General features: G+C 36.9%; 1 protein-coding gene across 1 annotated transcript in view; it reads left to right on the forward strand.

Moving 5' to 3' along the window:
* Positions 1-21,412, forward strand: part of usp10 (ubiquitin specific peptidase 10) — a 138,835-nt gene that overhangs the window by 22,194 nt on the left and 95,229 nt on the right. Inside the window, exons 2-3 of the mRNA XM_028809787.2 lie at positions 8,523-8,591; positions 21,114-21,159. Of these exons, the coding sequence (XP_028665620.1) occupies positions 8,523-8,591; positions 21,114-21,159 (115 nt within the window). The remainder of the gene's footprint in view (positions 1-8,522; positions 8,592-21,113; positions 21,160-21,412) is intronic.

Genomic DNA, 21,412 nt, shown 5'->3' on the forward strand with positions numbered 1-21,412 from the left:
CAGTGTATTGAGGCAGAATTTCCCAAACTGTTTCATATTCTGTAGATTCTTTACTCAGTGTCAATGTTTACAAACGTGTTCATTTTAGCTACCTGACAATCGTTCAGCTCAGTAGGCTATAAAGCACATAGTGCATACACAATTAGAAAGGAATAGTCAACAGTAAGTTACTGGCAGTTGGTTTATTTAAAAAAAGTACAATCACATACTGTATTTTCATTTCTATCAATTCTTATTTTATTCCAGTTTTTGAGTATGCAGTTTAATTTTCAGTTTATTTTTCATTTTAGTGAACAAAATGCTCATTTGATGTTTTATAGATTTCATCTGTGGTAATAATCTGCATTCTGATACAGTCAATAGACAGCATACTTTTAAGATTGGGATGTCGTTAGATCACATCTGAGTGCTTCTAAGTCCTTACCCTCCAAATTGACTGCCTCCAATCTTTGTAATATGGTGGAGCAGCATTAGCATGTATTGCAATACTGCATTAAAATAAATCAATAAAAACACATTTCTATTTAAAATGTATTTTTTCACTTTACAGTGCTTTTGTTAAACATTTGCATAACTTATAATTGCAGAGATACCATGTAGTTTTCATGGATTACTTTAATTATATTCCCTTACCAGATTAATAGAAAAAGCAATACTCTGTAAAAGGATTTTAAAAAGTGTAGTATTGCATGCTTCTATAAATCATCCTTTTGCTGGTTTGCAGTTTTTTTTAGAATGTAATGTACAAAGTTCATAGACTTTTAAATTAATAATGCACCATATCCACACATTAACCAAGATTTTTTGGTTAGGAAATTAAGTGAGCTTCCTCATTATTATTATTATTATTATTATTATTATTATTATTATTATTGTGTGGAATTCTCATACTGCTAACTTGTAAATAAAGAAAAATGGGTTCTATTAATTTCCCAAATTGTCATTTTCCTTGCTTTGAAAAAGTAAAAGCACATGTAACCAGGTGAAGTCATAATCAATGTCAGTTACTTTTAAACATATACCTGTTATGTCTAAGAAGAGATGAAGACGGAGTAATTTTGTTTTTACTATGCTAGACAATATCAAGAACTACAGCGTTACATCTTTAAAAAGAGAGAGCTGATGTCCTTAGTAAAAGATCTCTTGCATACATTTCTGTGTATAACTATTACAGTACCTGTACTACTAACTACATTAGAAACTTTCAGGATTTTTCAGTACTGTCTCCTTATGGCTGGTGTCTTCTTTAGACTTCTGTTTCAGATGTTTATGTAGTAATTACTTTCAGTTATAGTTACTTTGATAGTCTTGCTCTTCTTGGCCTTGAAAAGAGATGCATATCAATTTGATTTAAAATGAGACATTTTATGTTGTATGTGTTCAACTGAAGTTTTCTCAAATTACATGACTGCTTAGTACTCTTAACGTTAATCAGGCATGAAGTAAATGCCTGCCTCTTTGTTAAAAATTAGAAACGGAAACACAAAAATGCAAAGTACAAAGCACCACAACTGTTGGCAAAAGTTACCTCAAATTGTTAACTGGGCACAGTATGTGTAGTATTTAAACTTTCTCAGTAAAATGTAAGCATCCTCTTCAGTTATGTAACAGGTTTCTTTTCACCAGCTCCTAAGTAAAAGTATTACGAAAACAGGTAATGGTGTGAGTTAATTGGAAACTCAGAAAAAGAGAGTGGTGACTTTCTAATGAACATTGTTGCTGCAGCTGTTAGTAAGACTGTTACAGTAGGCAGATCATTTTAAACATGATTTGAGGTGTGGAATGGTGTATCATCATTGTCTAACGTTTATTAATCATTTTATGATTTCTGCCATTAAAGTAACATGAAAAAAAAAATCTGTCGTAAATAAATAAATTGGCATGAGACCTTGCAGAGTTTGCATCATTGATACATTATTGCCAGATAGTGACCTTCAAAATATACAATTGGGTATCAGCAAGTTTTATGCTTAAACAACTAACATGATGCCAGTGTGAATTTTTGTAACGTCTGGATTATAGTGATGATCAGATGTGGAAATTAAATACCTTGATAGTTTGCACATTTTTGCTTTGAGCCTGTATTGTAACACCCAGCTAAACCGATTCAGAGGAAAGGAAAGGATTAAACAGCACTTGGGGGACTAAAGTCCCCATACTTTTTTCTACCCTTTTTTTTTTTTTTTTTTTTTTTTTTTTTTTTGAGAAAATTTTGTACTAAACTTACTATTTTCTTCTAGCATGGTTTTGTGTACAACTTGGTCAGCGGTAACTTGTTTAATGACAGTAGATTTAATCCTAGCCTTAAAAGACTGAAGAACAGTCGTAGACTACTAAGCACTGTTGTAAGTCGCTCTGGATAAGAGCGTCTGCTAAATGTTGTAAATGTAAGAAAATTTGCTTTTGAAGTCACTTTATTTTAGAAAACTCCAAAAAATCTAAAGGTCAACCATCACTGAACTGGTAAATATGGCATCAGATTCAAATTTTTTTATACCATATTTGAAATTTTTTCCTGCACATTGTCATTTTAAATATGTTTTTTCGCTTTTTTTTTTTTTGTGTCAGCAACACTTAAACAGACCATTAATTGTTTATATATGAATTACAGTGCAAGTCTTCATGGATAATAGCTAGGCGTGGAATTTGAACCCATGATGCTGGATGTGTGAAGCCTTGAGTATAAGTGCTACCCTCAGGGAATAACTGTGTTCTCTGATGGAAGGCAAAAACTTTATTCGCGTCATACATACTGTTGGTTCAAGCAAATACTCTACTGTTGTAATCCTCACTTTTAGTGAATGGGTTGAGTGGCTTAGTGTTGTATGTACGTGCAACATTCTGTGTAGATGTCATCAGAATTAAATTTGCTTTTGAGAGTATTAGTTGGCTAAAGGAGCTTGGATTATAGTCATTTGTTAGTTTAGTGCTATTTCAGCAGAAAGCGGTTTCTCTTTCAAAGAATTATATATGCTTGGATGGCACTTTCTGTGTTTTTCATTGACAATTACAGCTTTCTTTGCCAGTTGATTGTTGCATTGCAGTGTGGTGCTTTGACCGAATAGTGATTTTAAAAATGCTTATTTTCCTGAAAGTATCACTGTGTCTCGTGTATCTTTCAATCATATTTCATCTAATCATGGACTGCTTTGTTTGGTTGCATCAAGCTAAAACTGTGCAGAATATTGTAATGTGAGAGAGATTCCTTTGGAGAATGTTTTATTGGTAGTACTGTATTTGAATACTACAACTTGGTTTAAACAAGATCTAGCAAACCTTTTTTTTCTTTAGTGCTAACAAAAGATTTAATTTTATTTAAAAAGAGAGAGACATGTTATTGGAAAGAGAGATGCTCTAAGTTTAGGCGATTTCCCCCCTCCCTCCAGTCCCTCCACCGTTCCTTGAAAGAAAATATAAAAGAGAAAACCTACTGGAAGTCCAGGTAGCAGCAACACTGAAGTAGTTTGCTTTTTTGGTCATAATTGTGATGCATGTGTGTTTTTACTATTTAGTTCAGTGTTGGTAAGCTACAATATTACAGCTCAGGGATGCTGCAGTATTTAACAATAGTATAACGTAGTGCCCGACTGATACAGATTTTAAGTGATTTTTGATATGTGGGCAGCAAAGGTAACTGATATTTCTTATTTTTTAAGAATGCAGTTTCCTAGAAAAATCTGTAGTACTAGGGTGTTGTACCGTGTTAGCCATTATGAATGTAGAGAAAAGCCAAGCAAAATGACACCTTTTATTGGCTAACTAAAAAGATTACAATATGCAAGCTTTCGAGGCAACTCGGGCCCCTTCTTCAGGCAAGATGCTTGCTTGACCTTCTACCCAATATAAATAATCTACAGTAAATCAGTCCTCATGGTTTTCAGGCTTCATTTAAAAGAATTAGACGATGATGGTCATGGGGACCTCTGGCCTTCAATCCATCAACGTAGGGACTGCACAGTGCTTTGATAAGGTGGTGGTGGTGGCGTAGATCGCCACCACAGAAAACCAGAAAATGAACAGCAGAGAAATTAGGGGTTAGTACGGATTTTGGAGCCATGAGGGGAAAAAATAGATAATTAAGTGCATATTCAGAATATCAGGGTTACACTAAAATGAAACTATAAGAAAGCCATATTAAAATAAGGCGTGTTTAGCAGTTTTTTAAGTGCTCTACCGTATTAGCCTGGCAAATTTCTATTGGTAAGCTATTCCAGATTTTAGGTGCATAAAAGAAGTGGTGAGGCAGCCTTCTGCTGTTAAGTTAGTAGTTAGTAATGCTACATCCAGAATGTAACTCCTCCTGTTTTCCTTACATGAGCATTGTAGGTTAAGTTTTTATGATTGCAAATTGGCCTAAATGTGGGTGTGGATATGTGAATGTGTGGAACTTTTAATGGACTGATGATCTCTCCTGGGCTGTTTCCTGCTATAAGATTTTACTTTTGTATTCCAAGTATTTTTTGTGGTATTGTAAGGTTTTTCAAATCTATTATATTTTGTGTATTGACCTTTGCTTTTTCTTATGATTAATGGTGTTTGTTTACTTATGGATTGAACTGTCCTGTAATAGTGACCTGCAGGGCAGGTACAGGAATTCTTTGCAAGGTTCCTCATTGGAGCAGATCTAATTTATAAGACTCATTAATTGGTGTATAAATAGATTTATACAGTAATCCTATTGTATTTTACAAATTAACTTTTAGGGTGGATGTCGACTTTTGTCGACAGGAGGGGTAGAGGGCCCATCTCACAAGGGAGCGAAGTGAGTGTAGAAAAGAAAATACTCAGCAGACGATGTTTTGCGCATTATCGCCGAGTCGGGCTCTGATTTTTCAGAATCTGATTTTATTGACAGTGACTAGGAGATCGAGCAAGAGAGTAAGGAACTGGCATCAGCTGATTGGACACCAGCTGAACGCATTTGCGTAGCTGATGCACCTATGGCAAGGTTCGTGTGGGAGGAATACCCAGACATTGATCCGTGGGAGCCAAACTGGCTACCGGACTTCACAAGACAGCATGGCTTGCTGTTGGACACGACAGATTACCAGCTGCTGGACTACTTCAGGCTGCTCTCTCCTGATGCTGCTTTTCAGCTACTGTCAGGCGAGACAGACAGGTATGCAGAGCAATTTTTTGAATCGCAGGCTGCGCTTGCACCGCATTCTCGTTTTTCAAAGTGGAAACCCACAACAAAAGACGAGATGAAGAGCTTTGTGGCATTTCAAATAGAGATAGGACTAGACTGGTGATATAACTTCATGGAGCATTGGTCCAAACGTGCTTTGTCCCCTGGTGGCTTTAGACAGGTTATGCCGTGTGATAGGTATGTGCCGCTGCAAAGTTTTATTCACTTTTGTGATAACCAGAAGCAAATCCCAAGGGGTAAGCCAGGCTATAACCCCATGTATAAAGTTCAGCCCCTGCTTGACATTGTGGAACCAACATATAAACAATTTTATCAGCCTGGCCATGATTTGTCTGTGCATAAATCTATGATAAAATAAAAGGGACGCCTTTTTTTCTGCCAATATATGCCAGACAAGCCCACAAAGTATGGCATAAAGGATTTTGTACTGCCTGAAAGTAATTACATATACAAGAAAATATTTCTTTCAAAGAGGAACTGTCCCTTGACAAGTCGGGTTGTGCTGGAGCTGCTTCAGGGCTATGAACATTTGGGTCATGTTGTGTACATGGACAATTTTTATACATGCCCAGAATTGTTCATGGAGCTACAGAGCAGGGGAATTGGAGCTTCTGGCACAGTGAGAGTGAACAGGAGACATGCCTTCACAGTTGAAGCCAGACAGGCTGAAGAGGAAAAGAGGTGACAATACGGTTTTCATGCAGGCTGAAAACATGGTGGCATTGGCATGGCACGATGTCAAACGGGTGACTTGTCTCTCTACAGTACACACTAACAATATACAGTGCATCCGGAAAATATTCACAGCGCATCACTTTTTCCACATTTTGTTATGCTACAGCCTTATTCCAAAATGGATTAAATTCATTTTTTTCCTCAGATTTCTATACACACAACACCCCATAATGATAACATGAAAAAAGTTTACTTGAGGTTTTTGCAAATTTACTAAAAAAAAACAAAAAAAAACTGAGAAATCACATGTACATAAGTATTCACAGCCTTTGCTCAATACTTTGTCGATGCATCTTTGGCAGCAATTACAGCCTCAAGTCTTTTTGAATATGATGCCACAAGCTTGGCACATCTATCCTTGGCCAGTGATGCGCTGTGAATACTTTCTGGATGCTCTATTTGTGAGAAAGTGCAGCAACAGAAAATTGAAAAGGAGGCACCACTGCAATGTGGCAATGCATGCAATTGGCTGCTTTGAGCGATAATCATACTTTGCAGTGTAACATGTATGTGAAATCATATAGTATGCAGGCTCCTACAACATGCAAGACAGTAGCATTTGTCAAAAGCAAATATTTTTTGCTGATTTCATATGTTAAACAATTGCTTTGTGTTCTTTTTTTTTTTTAAATTTTTTTTTTTTTTTTTTAAAAAGGCAGTTTTTGGAAAAATATTCAGCCCTGGGAGAAAAGAAACAAAAAAAATTTGCCCTAAAAGAGTTTATATAATTATATATATATATATATATATATATATATATATATATATATATATATATAAAAAAGTACTTTTTTTAAATGTTTTTTTCAAAATTTAGTCAGTGGTGGAAGAATTACACTAGCAGTATACTGTGTGTGGATAATTGAAAAGGATTCAAGAAGCTGAACAACTAAACAAATGTATTAAAGCCATTGTTTGATTATCAAAAATGCTGCTTATTTAGTCCAAATGTTATGATAAACGTGTGCAGTGCCAAGTATGTTTTTAATTGTGTGGTTAAAGATTAGTGATCTGACCACTAAATGTTGTCCATTTATATACATCATGGCCCGTTTATCTGACCGCAACTGCAATCATATGGACCTAAACAGTCACGGCTGTGTTCATTATTCACTTTCAAGTTTTTGGCTAAATTGTGGTCAGCATGCCTTCAGACTGGAAAAGTCAGGCTTAGAAAGTGGAAATGTGGAAACACCTGCATTGATTATCATTATAGTTTTCATCAAATTCTGTGCATGTGCAGTGTCTGAATTGTGCCTAGTTAATCTGTAATGTTTAGATTATTTAGTGGCTATATTTCAGCATTTTTCGGTTTGTAGGCAAACATTCAGTAAACACTAGTATAGCTGTTTAATACTTTTTGCTTCAAAATGGAAAGATTTGGCAGTTGGTCACTATCATTTCATAATTGAGTACAAAGTACAGTACAAGAACAATTAAAATGCTGATATTGCTTAAGATAATAAATATGACTGCTTTTATTGATGAAGTGGGTTTAAACATGAAATGGTTGCTAAATTTGAAAGTTGCTTTGCTGGTCCATGCAACTTGCACTTGTATTTCATCTAGAAGTTTAATCTAGCAGCAGGGATAAAGTTTAGTTGTTTGCCAGAGCAGTCACAAGGAGGACTGGCCTGACATTGCACATGGAAGCAGGTAAGTCCCTGGCACTGTAATTGTATATGTGGGAAAGTTTGAGTTACTTTTACAAATTTTAAATGTTGTAGTTGGTAACTTCAAGTTATACAAGTGGAATCCTGTTAAGCCTCTTGGGACTATAAAAGTATTTTGTTGTAATGAATATGGTGAAAATACATATACTGTTGTGACCTGGGTTGCCGGTGATTTGCCTTCTCTAAGGTCAGAGGCGCAAGGACTGCTCTAGCTGCTCTGCTGCATCTGGTAAACAGTAAACCAAAGGCAGAGTAATTTGTTGTCCTCTGCAGGACCAGACTGCATAACGTGCTTCTCACAACATGTTTAGAACATTTAGCAGGCTTTGATCTGCTGTTCCTTGCACTCTCCTGATCTCTCTTCTCCAGACCATGACTGCCACAGTGATGATTCTGAGCTGCTGGTGGTGTTCTGATCTGAAGATGGGAGCTAATGCAAGACAACTGCCTGTGTCGCAGCTCCTTATAGCTCCTATTTTGAATAAAGTCTTGAGACTGCACCTGTGTTCCCAATACAGTAATAAAGTACCTGTATTTTCCTTCGAAACCTGGACTCCTCCTCTTGTCTGTTGTGTAACTCTGTGACCCAAGCTTAAAAATACCTGTATAAAAAAACAGCATGTGAATGTTCAGCAAAGGTTTCAACAAGTCTTGTCTGGTGAAAGTGGAGTAACAGTCAAGCTACCTCCTTCAGGCTGTTGGGTCACGGAAGGCTCCCTCAAATCTTTTGTTGCTAATCCTAGGCAAGCAGTTACTTAAACTCTCCCTTAAACTGTCTGGCCCTCACCTTGTTATAGTCAGACATGATGTACTATATACATGGTCAATCAAATAAACACGTGTCTCATGCAGCATTTCAACAGAATTGTTATTCATCTTGGTTGTGTCCAGAGATTAAACTGGTGAATTTTGTGTAAAAACAAGATTCATTTAATTTCATAACACAAGTTTATATTTCTTTGCAGTATATCTTTGGCGAATTCAGTGCTGATGAGTTTAACCAGTTCTTTGTGTCTCCTCGATGTTTTGTTGAGGTAAGTATTTTTCAGTATTTACTAGGTTTGTAGATTCCATATATGCTTAATTTTGTGAACAGTGCTTAAATGTGAATTTCTTACACACAAATACAACCAATTGTTTTGAAATTTGTGAACCCTTTAGTATTGTGTAGTATTTACAAAATGTGTGCTATTGGGTAATGTTGCTTTCGTATTCAAAGTAATTTTTTTTTTTTTTTTAAGAAAAAATGTTACATTTAGCAGACAAGTTACTTTTTTGTTATACCTAACCAAGTACTGCCAAATTTTGTACAAATATAGGATGGATATGAGTTTACAATTCTTTTTTATAAATTAATATTGTAGTGTTAAATCCCTGAAGACTGCAAAAGAAAGTGGATTGCATTTTAATTCATGTGCATAGATCGTGTGTTGTAACTAAAGGTGAAATGTATTGCGTTTCATTTAGTGACTGCTCCTAGTGTATTGCAGTTTGATTGAAGACCACAAATTAATCATGTTAACACTGAATGTAATTATATGACCAACCAGCATTAAATGGTGGGGCAGGGATTGTCCTGCTTGTAATACATTTCGTCACTGTGGAGTGTTTTTTTTTTTTTTTTTTTTTTTTTGTGTGGTGACCTTGGTGAAAAAGTTTACGGTTATGTTAAGTTATCTAAGTAATGTGTTATGCTTTCCATATATCTTTAATCCTGACCAGTACATCAAGAAGTTTTGCAAAAGCCAGTACTGTCATTTTGATTTTACATTACCAGAATTTTTGTAGTTGATATCCATATCAGTGAAATTTTACAGTACTCCATACCTTTTTATACCACGACACAAAAACAAATTCCATTTGGTGGGTTTTTGTTAAAGTACCTCCATTACTGAGGTGAACAATATTGTGCCTTTTTCTGTAATGCAATATTCAAATATTTAAATACTAACAGTAACAACAGTTTTGAAATACTGGTGTATCTATCAAAAAGTTATCCTATTATCATTAAGTAAACAAGTACTGGCATTCTTAAATATCAAAATACATTGCAGGGTTTGAACATTGTGTAGCAGAGGTGGACATCCCCCAACCCCAAGTGTAACAGATGGGGGGTTTATAATCTTGGATAAATTTCAGCATTGGGTTTTTAAAGAATGTTACCATAAAATCGTGATTTTATCTTACCATGTGCACATTTTAAATTGATTTTGATATTTCTGTTGAGTAAGTGGAAAATTAATTAAAATTAATAAATATTTAAAATTAAAATTAATAAATATAAACATTCAAACATTAAATATGTACAGCTATATTAATGAATTCAAAATAATTCAGAACATTTCTATTTAAACTGTTTAGAGCTGATTTTCTAACAACATGCTTTTAAAGTCTGGTTTGTCAGTGAACCCAGTCTCAAGTATGCAACATTTCCAAACTCCTGTTATACAGCCTTTGTTTTGATGTTTTCAGTGTTTCTTATGTGAGTCATCAGTTTATTGTTTATGGCTTTTTACAAATCCAGAATTTGAAAATGTACTTGGCCTATTGTTACCTCTACTTAAAAAATAAAGTCAGTCCGTCCTTTCATAACCTGCTATATCCGAAATACAGGGCCACGGGGGTCTGCTGGAGCCAATCCCAGCCAGCACAGGGCACAAGTCAGGAACAAACCATGGGCAGGATGCCAGCCCACCGCAGAATCCATAAACACTACAGGCAAAATATACGAGTCTACAATAATCTTTTCGCCTTCGCATCATGCAATGCTCAAAATGTAGATTTATACAATAATGGACCATACACTATGAGAGTCTGTGGTCCCGCAACAATTAAAGCAGCGACAAGTTTAATTTCAAAGAAACCACAATTCGGACAGGTGTATATTTATGATCACGGAGAAGCGATGCAAATTTTAACAGGTGAAAAGAAAGGTAATGTAGTATATATTCCATGAATAACATTAGACACCAAAGGAGACCTTGATATGCCATTCGTATTAAAATGTTTACAGTTTCCCATGAGATTAGCTTTTGCTATGACAATTAACAAATCACAGGGACAAACATTCGAAAAAGTCGGATTATTTATTGGAGAAAAACAAATGCTATTCACTCACAGGCAGTCATACATTGCGTTGTCATGATGCAAGTTCGAAAACAGAATCAAAATTCAATGCAATCTTGTAATTCCAAATGTTGTTTTTATTGAAGCTTTACAGTAAAAGTGCAAATATTGAAATTGAAACAATTCCAAAGAAAAAAAACACCTTTTAAAATTGTATATCCGATTAACCAAACACAGGTTGGTGAGCGAAGTGAGCAGGGGGCGGAGCCCCCTAGTGTGTGTGTGTGTGTGTGTGTGTATGTATGTATGTATGTATGTGTGTATATGTGTGTGTATATATATATATATATATATATATATATATATATATATTACTAAACGAGAATGGTAAACTGGATGGATGCAGGGACATGGGCCGTGGACGCAAAAGACGAAGTGCGCAGGCGCCACACAAAGCCCCCCCTCCAAGCACCGGAAAATGAGAAATGATGCGCCACGCCCATAGCAACAGACCCATGCAACAAAGTGCCACACGAAGGCCATACCACACGAAACAGGACACACACAAAAAAGAGGATTCAGACCCACGACACACAAAGCACCCCTCCACTAACAGAAATAAGAAATGAGGCAACCCGCCCCTAGCACACCAAAAACAAAGGAGTCAGACGCAAGCGCCACATAGCACACGAAACGGTGCGCACACAAAAATGAGGATTCACACCCACGACACACAAAGCCCCCCTACACTAACAGAAATAAAAAATGAGGCAACGCGCCCCTCAAAGAAAACGCACGCCAACAAACGACGTCATACATAGACAACAACAGACCGGACTACAATACATATACAGGTGCGACACCTGATGGGTAATAATACGAAGAAACCGCTCCAAGCATCGGAAAATGAGAAATGATGCTCCGCGCCCATAGCAACAGACCCATGCAACAAAGCGCCAGATGAAGCCCATACCACACGAAACAGGACACACACAAAAAAGAGGATTCAGACCCACGACACACAAAGCCCCCCTCCACTAACAGAAATAAAAAATGAGGCAACGTGCCCCTCAAAAAAACGCAGGATTACTTATCCATATTAATAATAATAATAATAAATTTTATTTATATTACTAACGATAAAGAACAAACAAGTCATGAATTCACGATCAGAAAAGGCTCCATATTAACAGTCAGTGCGATCGTCCTTATTACTTATCCATATTACTAACGATAATGAACAAACAAGTCATGAATTCACGATCACGGGTACAAAACGATACGGCTCGAGTAACGGGACCACAAACACGAACCTGCATGAAAAAAACAATACACGTCGGCGCCTACAATGCGCTTCTGAAACAGCGGAAGAAAGAATGTCTCGGCTCCAAAAACACATGTCACTCCTTATTCAAAATACCGGTCCCAATCACAGAAACATTGGTATCCACTATGAAAATGAACAGTAACAATGCACGTGACATCCGTCTTGCAAAACCATTAATTATAGATGAATGTACAATGGCATCCAGTCACTTAACTCAACACCATTGATAAACTTCTACAAACGTTGATGAATAATAATATTCCCTTTGGAGGAAAGGTGCTTTTATTAGGAGGAGATTTTAGACAGTGCTTAGCTATTGCTCCACATGCCATGCGCTCAGCTATTGTTCAGTCCACCTTAAAATACGCCGGCGCCTACAACGCACTTCTGAAACCGCGGAAGAAAAAATGTCTCGGCTCCAAAAACACATGTCACTCCTTATTCAAAATACCGGTCCCAATCACAGAAACATCGGTATCCACTATGAAAATGAACAGTACCAATGCACGTGACATCCGTCTTGCAGAACTATTAATTATAGATGAATGTACAATGGCATCCAGTCACTTACTCAACACCATTGATAAACTTCTACAAACGTTGATGAATAATAATATTCCCTTTGGAGGAAAGGTACTTTTATTAGGAGGAGATTTTAGACAGTGCTTAGCTATTGCTCCACATGCCATGCGCTCAGCTATTGTTCAGTCCACCTTAAAATACGCGGACGACGTCATACATAAACAACAAGAGACCGGACTCCAATACATATACAGGCGCGATACCGGATTGGTAATAATACGAAGAAACGAACAGTCCGCATATTAACAGTGAGTGCGATCCTCCTTATTACTTATCCATATTACTAACGATAAAGAACAAACAAGGCATGAATTCACGATCACGGGTACAGAACGAAACGGCTCGAGTCACGGGACCACAAACACGAACCCGCATCAAAAAAAACAATACACGTCGGCGCCTACAACGCGCTTCTAAAACCGCGGAAGAAAAAATGTTACGTGGACAATTGGCATTGCTTTCAAAAGACACAGTTGGTACAAAACATGCGATGTCCAGATCCAAAATATAACAATTGGTTATTACAACTGGGAGATGGTACACTCACCAATACAGATGGACTTCACCCAGATATTATTACAATTCCTCAAGCCTTTATCTGCGACGACTTAGTTATGGAGATATTTGGAACAGCAATCTCATTAGACCAAATACCCCTTTTAACACAACGGACTATATTATGTCCAAAAAATATTAATGTTGATCACATAAGTAACCAAGTCATTGCATTACTTCCTGTAGAGGCACGGCTCTTTCTAAGCTCTGACAAAGCTGACTCTGATGACAACAATGACCATCTTAATTTCCCCTTACAATATTTGAACACTATTAACCCAACCGGATTACCACAACACAATCTTAACCTTACAATCGGAACAATATCATGCTATTAAGAAACCTTAACACTAAACAAGGTTTATGCAATGGTACACGTTTAGTCGTCAACACCATGACACACAATGTTATTGAAGCAAAACTTCTTACAGGATCACATGCTAACAATACTGTTAGGATTCCTACACTTGACCTTACAAGTTCTGACCTAGAATTTCCTTTTACACTTAAACGGCGACAGTTCCCCCATTAAACCTGCATTTGCCATGACCATCAACAAATCACAAGGCCAAACCATGAACAAGGTTGGCATCTACCTCTCTGACCCTGTTTTTGGACATGGACAACTTTCGACGTTCATCTGACATTAAATTTAAGGTTATAAATGATCCATGCCAAGAGAAACTCATTCAAGAGCAAGACACCATCTTTACTACTAATGTTGTGTACAAAGAAATTTTCCCATAAATCTTTACACTGTGCCTTGCAATTTATTCTTGGCTTCCTATATGCGTCATCTACACCTTCACACTATGCTATAGCTCATACATACATCACGCTATTTATAATTACCCAACACCAGGGGTTGGCGAGCGAAGCGAGCAGGTGGCAGAGCCCCCTAGTATGTGTGTGTGTGTATGTATATATATATATATAAAGTAGATAGATAGAGATATCTATCTATCTAGTAAGTGTTTAGTCATAATGATAAGTGATGTGTATGGAAGATAAAGGGTAAGGCACTTAATCCAACACCATCCCAAATGTGAAGCAGTGGGGAGGCAGCATTTTGTGGAGGTGTTTTGATAAGAAATGGACTGTTACCCTTCATAAATAGATGACATTATGAAGGAGGAACATCATCTGGAAATTCTGAAGCAACACTTCAAGACATCAGCTGGAAAACTAAAGCTTGGTCACAAATAAGGGTCTTCCAGCAAGACCATGAACCCAAGAATACCTCCAAATTGGTTTGTTACAATACCAGAATTTCAAACTTTAATGCAACTCTAAGAGAACCATTGAAACTTGATGCAATTTTTGGTACCCAGTATGATATATAATGTAACTAAATAAATTGCAATTCTGTATGTGTTAAAATCCTTACATTTATGAAAACAAATATTTACATTTAATAATTTTTAATATTTCAAGTCTTGCAGACATTTGTGAAAGATAGGAGTAAATTTCTGTAAACAGTTGAATCTTAGTTTAAATCCAGCACAAGGAGGAGTAACACCACTTTCTTCAGTTGAACAATGAAACCTTATATAGTAAATGTGATCAATATAATTTTAAAGTCATACCAATTTAGAAAGTAACATGCTATGGAAGCACACTTTGAGGGAGAGACTGAAACCTAATGCTAAAGAGTGTTGCCTTTGAATGAACAAAGCAGAATAAAAGTGGCCCACAGATACATAATGGCAGACCCACCCCCTTAATGTGTTAAACATTTAATGGACTACAAAAATGTTTTAACCAGTAGAAATACAACAGACATCACATCCCTGCTTAATATGCAACAGTTTACAGGCTTATACTGATTGATTCTGGAATTTAAAAATATACAAATACTGCACAAAATGGGGTTGCTACAATAGCCATGCCCTTCGATAGCCTATGAGACTCAACAGCAAATCAGAAGTGCATTGATTATGTAGAATCGATACCATGACAAATGAGTATTGAAACAATTTTTAAAATGTTTCAGTTGATGCTTATTAATAATTTGACACTTTTGACAACCTTGCCTCCAAGTTGTTATTGAAATGGCTCACAGACAGCAATGTGACAATCTTGGAGTGACCATCACAAAGCTCTGACTTGAATCCCGTGGAAAATCTGTGAACTGCGCTGAACAAATGTGACTGAGTGAGGTGGCACACATGTGACTCCCATTACAAAAGTTATATCAAGAGGAATGAGCTAAAATTCTAGCAAAATGTTATGAGAAACTTGTGGACGGCTATGCTAAGCATTAACTTCAGGTTAAGCAATTCAAAGGAAATACCACCAAATACTAACTTGGTGTATATAAACATTTTTAACCATATGTAAATATGATAAAGTGATTAAAAGTTGAAATATCCTGTCTCTTGTACATTATTTTGGAGGAAAGCTGTTGTGGAAATTTTAAAGATACACTAATTGACTTAATTCATCACGTTTTGTTTGGTAATGTGATTGTGTGAAATTGATCAAGTTTGAGTTTTTAGCAAAGGTGTATGAAAATGTACGGTGTCACTTTCAACTGTACATTATAGATCTCTCTAACTCCGTTTCCAAGTAGTCAATATTAAATTGTAGGCTTTTGTTAATTATTTTGACTGGTCAATATATTTTGTATATATCTAAAATGTCAGTTTTTTGTAGTCAGAATTGGATGTATTTGAAATACGGTCTGATGAGTCAAACTTATAAATGACTTGTCATATGGAAGCATTACATGGTAAAACCGCTTGCTGTTAGAGTATATCACTTATGTTCAAGGAGTGGGCAGAATGGATGCTCACGTTTCAGCCATCAACAAGAAGCGCCAAGTAGTGCTGGGCGGTATACTGGTTCATACCAAAAACCGTTTATTTTTGTTATGATATGGATTTTTCTTATACCGGAACACCAGTTTAAATAGCCTAAACAACATTCGGAACGTGGCGCAGCGGGAAACTGTTTAAGGGGGACCTTTTGCACTGGTGCACCGCAAAATACGCATCCAACAGAGTACATGTGTTAGTGGAGGTATTGAGCGGTGAAAATGGACAGGGAACATTCTGAAACTGAAGCTGTAGCAGACAATAAAGTTGAACATGATAACACAGAAGAACTTTTGACGAAAAAAAGGTGCTGTGTCTGTTATCTGTAGATACTTTGGTTTTAAAAGGTTGGATGTGGAGCATTATGTTCAAATGTATGAATACTGTTTCTATACTACTGGATAATACTGCAAGCCAAGTTGTACTTGTTTTATTTTTTTTTTTTTCAATACTGTGTAATGTATCTGGTTACTGTGTAATACTGTGACGGTCCCCTACAGACTCCCTCTTCCCACATGTTGAACCAACACCGTCGATAGTTATGACCGAGATGAGCTGAGAAATCTCATTGAAGCCAGGGGATGTTGGAAAGTGCTCAAGTGCTTTTGTTAAAAACAGTCAAAGTAAAACCAAAAGTGTCCGTTGGACAGTGTTCAGAAAAATACAGTACCCAAATAAATAGCAAATCCATAAAGCCAGTGAAATGTGGGGATAAAATCCACAATAAATATATCCGTTAAAATGTAGTCTCTCTCCTCGCCTGATCGCAGCACACCACCTTCTGTCTCCACGGCTCACCCTTCACTGGCGTTGCTGACAGAGCCTTTGCAGCATGAACTGCTTTCTGCCAACCCCTGTTTTGGCTGCTGCCACACTGCGCAGCCAGACCATCCGAGGTCGGCACACCTCCCGTCTTCCTTCGTGCTCACTCAGTCACACATCAGATCCATTTGGAGGTCTTACATTTCGCTCACCCCACTCCACACGCTTACTCAGTGGGGTGAACCAGCCCTTAGATCGCCTAAGCCTGCACTCCCTCACGGAGCCCCAGCTCGTGCTGCCTTCTCCTTCCTGGTGTCTGGATCGTCTCCCATGACTGCCTTTTCCCTTCTTTAACCTCCTTGTGTTCTATCTTTTCTTTTTTCCTTCCCCCATCCTGCCGGCCCATAAATATACGTCTCCGTCCATGGGCTCAGCGCCTTATTCACACGCCACACTAAGCGGACGAAGCAATTAAGAATGATCAGATGCGACTCGCCCCAATCACCTCATCAACTCCCTGCGGTGGAGCAATCGCGCCCACGAAGACAGACACGTCGAACTGGATTTAAAAACGGACCTTTTTTTTAAATTTTTTTTAAATTTTTTTTTTTTTTTTTTTGACCCACTAAACAACAAATAGTATTATAAATGCAAGTTGCAGTTTTATTATTTATTATATATTATATATAGCTTAGCTTGAAGCAAGGTCTACATTAATGCAATTTGCCTTAATGGCAGTTCAGTTGGTAAAGATGTCATCTCCAAGTTGCACTTGTTTTATTTTAGTTTGAATACTGTGTAATGTACCTGGGCTTGAAGTTTTGATGTAATAGTATTACTGGAAGTTGCACTATTATTTATTTTATTGTTATTATTTATTAGTTTATATATTATGCAGTTTAATGATGGTAAAGTTGTTTAAAAAGTCACTTTAACATGTCAGTGGACAGAGATTGTTAACATTAACAAAGTGTAGTTGGTTTACAAAAAATATTTTCCATTTATTCCTTTTCTAAGACATGTTCAGTGCAATACAACTAAATGCCTCTTTGGATGGTTGACAATTTGTTGTCTAAGTTTTAGTTTAAGCGGTTTGCAAAATTTGTTCAATAAAAAGGTTCTATATTTTGACAGCAACTGTCATGCAGTGTGATTCCTTCTCTTCATTAGTGCCCCCCCCCCCCCCCTCACTTTATGGAGCCATGCAAACCTGTATTAATACTTGTGTGCACATTAAAATGTTTTTTTGTACAATGTACAATTCTCATGACAGTGGAATAGGTTATTCTTAGCCAGTCTATTGCAGTAATTGCAGTGGAAAATGTGATTAACTCATGCATGGGGAAAAAAATACCATTGAATACCGTGAAACTGGTACAATCTTGAAAAATACCGTGATACAGAATTTTGGTCATACCGCCCAGCACTAGCGCCAAGTGTCACAAGTGAATTTACAGGTAAATTTTAAGGCACAGAAAAAGAGCAGCTGTAATTAGTTTGCGTAGATTAAGTAAATTACAATTAAAAATAAAAAAAAATTGTTGCGACCTTCAGTCTTGTAAACCAAGCAACCACTTGTTTAAGAATTTCATAACATTAATTACCATGCTACTGTGTATATTGGATGGTATCTCAGAACTAGATTAGTTTTTCCCGTCACAACATACAGTGCATCCAGAAAGTATTCACAGCGCATCACTTCTTCCATGTTTTATGTTACAGCCTTATTCCAAAATGGATTAAATTCATTTTTTTCTTCAGAATTCTACACACAACACCCCATAATGACAATGTGAAAAAAGTTTACTTGAGATTTTTGCAAATTTATTAAAAATAAAAAAAAATTGAGAAAGCACATGTACATAAGTATTCACAGCCTTTGCCGTGAAGCTCAAAATTGAGTTCAGGTGCTACATCCTGTTTCCCTTGATCATCCTTGAGATGTTTCTGCAGCTTAATTGGAGTCCACCTATGGTAAATTCAATTGATTGGACATGATTTGGAAAGGCACACACCTGTCTATATAAGGTCCCACAGTTGACAGTTCATGTCAGAGCACAAACCAAGCATGAAGTCAAAGGAATTGTCTGTAGACCTCCGAGACAGGATTGTCTCGAGGCACAAATCTGGGGAAGGTTACAGAAAAATTTCTGCTGCTTTGAAGGTCCCAATGAGCACAGTGGCCTCCATCATCCGTAAGTGGAAGAAGTTCGAAACCACCAGGACTCTTCCTAGAGCTGGCCGGCCATCTAAACTGAGCAATCGGGGGAGAAGGGCCATAGTCAGGGAGGTGACCAAGAAGCTGATGGTCACTCTGTCAGAGCTCCAGAGGTCCTCTGTGGAGAGAGGAGAACCTTCCAGAAGGACAACCATCTCCGCAGCAATCCACCAATCAGGCCTGTATGGTAGAGTGGCCAGACAGAAGCCACTCCTTAGTAAAAGGCACATGGCAGCCCGCCTGGAGTTTTCCAAAAGGCACCTGAAGGACTCATACCATGAGAAAGAAAATTCTCTGGTCTGATAAGACAAAGATTGAACTCTTTGGTATGAATGCCAGGCGTCACGTTTGGAGGAAACCAGGCAACTCTCATCACCAGGCCAATACCATCCCTACAGCGAAGCATGGTGGTGGCAGCATCATGCTGTGGGGATGTCTTTCAGCAGCAGGGACTGGGAGACTAGTCAGGATAAAGGGAAAGATGACTGCAGCAATGTACAGAGACATCCTGGATGAAAACCTGCTCCAGAGCGCTCTTGACCTCAGACTGGGGCGACGGTTCATCTTTCAGCAGGACAACGACCCTAAGCACACAGCCAAGATATCAAAGGAGTGGCTTCAGGACAACTCTGTGAATGTCCTTGAGTGACCCAGCCAGAGCCCAGACTTGAATCTGATTGAACATCTCTGGAGAGATCTTAAAATGGCTGTGCACCGACACTTCCCATCCAACCTAATGGAGCTTGAGAGGTGCTGCAAAGAGGAATGGGCGAAACTGGCCAAGGATAGATGTGCCAAGTTTGTGGCATCATATTCAAAAAGACTTGAGGCTGTAATTGCTGCCAAAGGTGCATCGACAAAGTATTGAGCAAAGGCTGTGAATACTTATGTACATGGGATTTCTCAGTTTTTTTATTTTAATAAATTTGCAAAAATCTCAAGTAAACTTTTTTCATGTTGTCATTATGGGGTGTTGTGTGTAGAATTCTGAGGAAAAAAATGAATTTAATCCATTTTGGAATAAGTCTGTAACATAACATAAAATGTAGAAAAAGTGATGCACTGTGAATACTTTCCGGATGCACTGTATGCTTGAAAAGACAACACTGCAGTGCTTACTTAAAATGGAGGCATCCATTGAATAGGAACTGTTAAGAACTTACAATCCAATCTGCAGGATCAACAAGAAAATAGCCATGAGCTATAGTCCCGGAAATGTTAAAAGAAGCTGGTTAAGTATATTCAGTGTTAAAATGCCACATCCTACAACTCAATGTACAGTACCTGTTCAAACAAACCACAAGCATCTTCTGTCTTGTGTGCTCTTGTTTTGCCGCCTATCCTAATAACGCCAATAGGGTTTCATGGGGCTTTTGTCTAAAATTGTCACAACCTTGAATCATCACTGAAAGCTTTTTTTCTGTAATAAGTTTATTTATTTATGTTTATAATTTTATTTTATTTATTTGGTTCTTGCCTTCATATTTGTACATCAATATCTAGTTCTAAACTGTATTGTATGAGTGTTACAGCTTATTTAACACTACACTTAGAGTACATATTAACTTTACTGATTCACATTCAGAATAACATTCTACTGGAAGAAGAAAGCTTCAGCCACATTCTGTCAGACATCACATGGTAAAGTTTTTTGTGTATTTGTTTTAATTTAAATAAAGGACACTTTTAAACTGACAAGCATAGAGTATCAATTCAGTCTTTTAATTGGGTTTTCTGTAACTTCGTTTAAAAATATGACCATAGTATACTTTGTTGAAATACTAATTATTTATATTCCATGTTCCCATGGACATGAAATTAACTTTCTCACATTTCTTTAGTTAGCTTATTGGGCTATTGCTTTCTGTTTCTGTATTACTCCCATTCCCGAGGTGCCTTTGTTATGTACAGTACAGAAAATATAATAAAAATCTTTCAAGTTTTTGGGACAAATGCTTGATATGTATGCCACAATTATGAAAACAGTTTTGACTTCTGATTACTCAACTTCAAAATTATAATGAAGAGAATTTGAAATGTTGGAATATTTTTCTTTTTGAATAATGCTTGCTTCTTTATAGATATTACACCTTATTAGGAAATAACCCTTTTCACCAACTGATATACTGTTTCACTGAAAGTTGCTGAAATCTACAATAAAGTTGTAAATAAGTTGGTTTTCTAGCTTTTAAACATAATTTGTTTTACCATTGTAACTTTCTTTCTACAGCTTCCCCCTTTCAATGACAAGATCCTGTGTGTCAGTCATTCATCAGGTAAGTGTCAGCTTGCATCTTGCTTAAATTTTCACTACCCAGTTTGCTGTAAAACTTATTACTTTCTTTTTAGTCTTAAATTAGTTTACATGTACAAATAGAAAAAATAAATGTGTTTAATGTTCATTATTTCAACTTTAACACCCTTTTTCTGTATTTTAGTTAAAAGTAGTTTTAAATAATGCACAAAATATACAGTTTTAAATAATGCACAAAATATATCCAGTATTTAACGGCTGTCACAATTCTGTTC

Source organism: Erpetoichthys calabaricus, chromosome 9 (genome assembly GCF_900747795.2).
Source record: "Erpetoichthys calabaricus chromosome 9, fErpCal1.3, whole genome shotgun sequence".
NCBI lineage: Eukaryota > Metazoa > Chordata > Cladistia > Polypteriformes > Polypteridae > Erpetoichthys > Erpetoichthys calabaricus.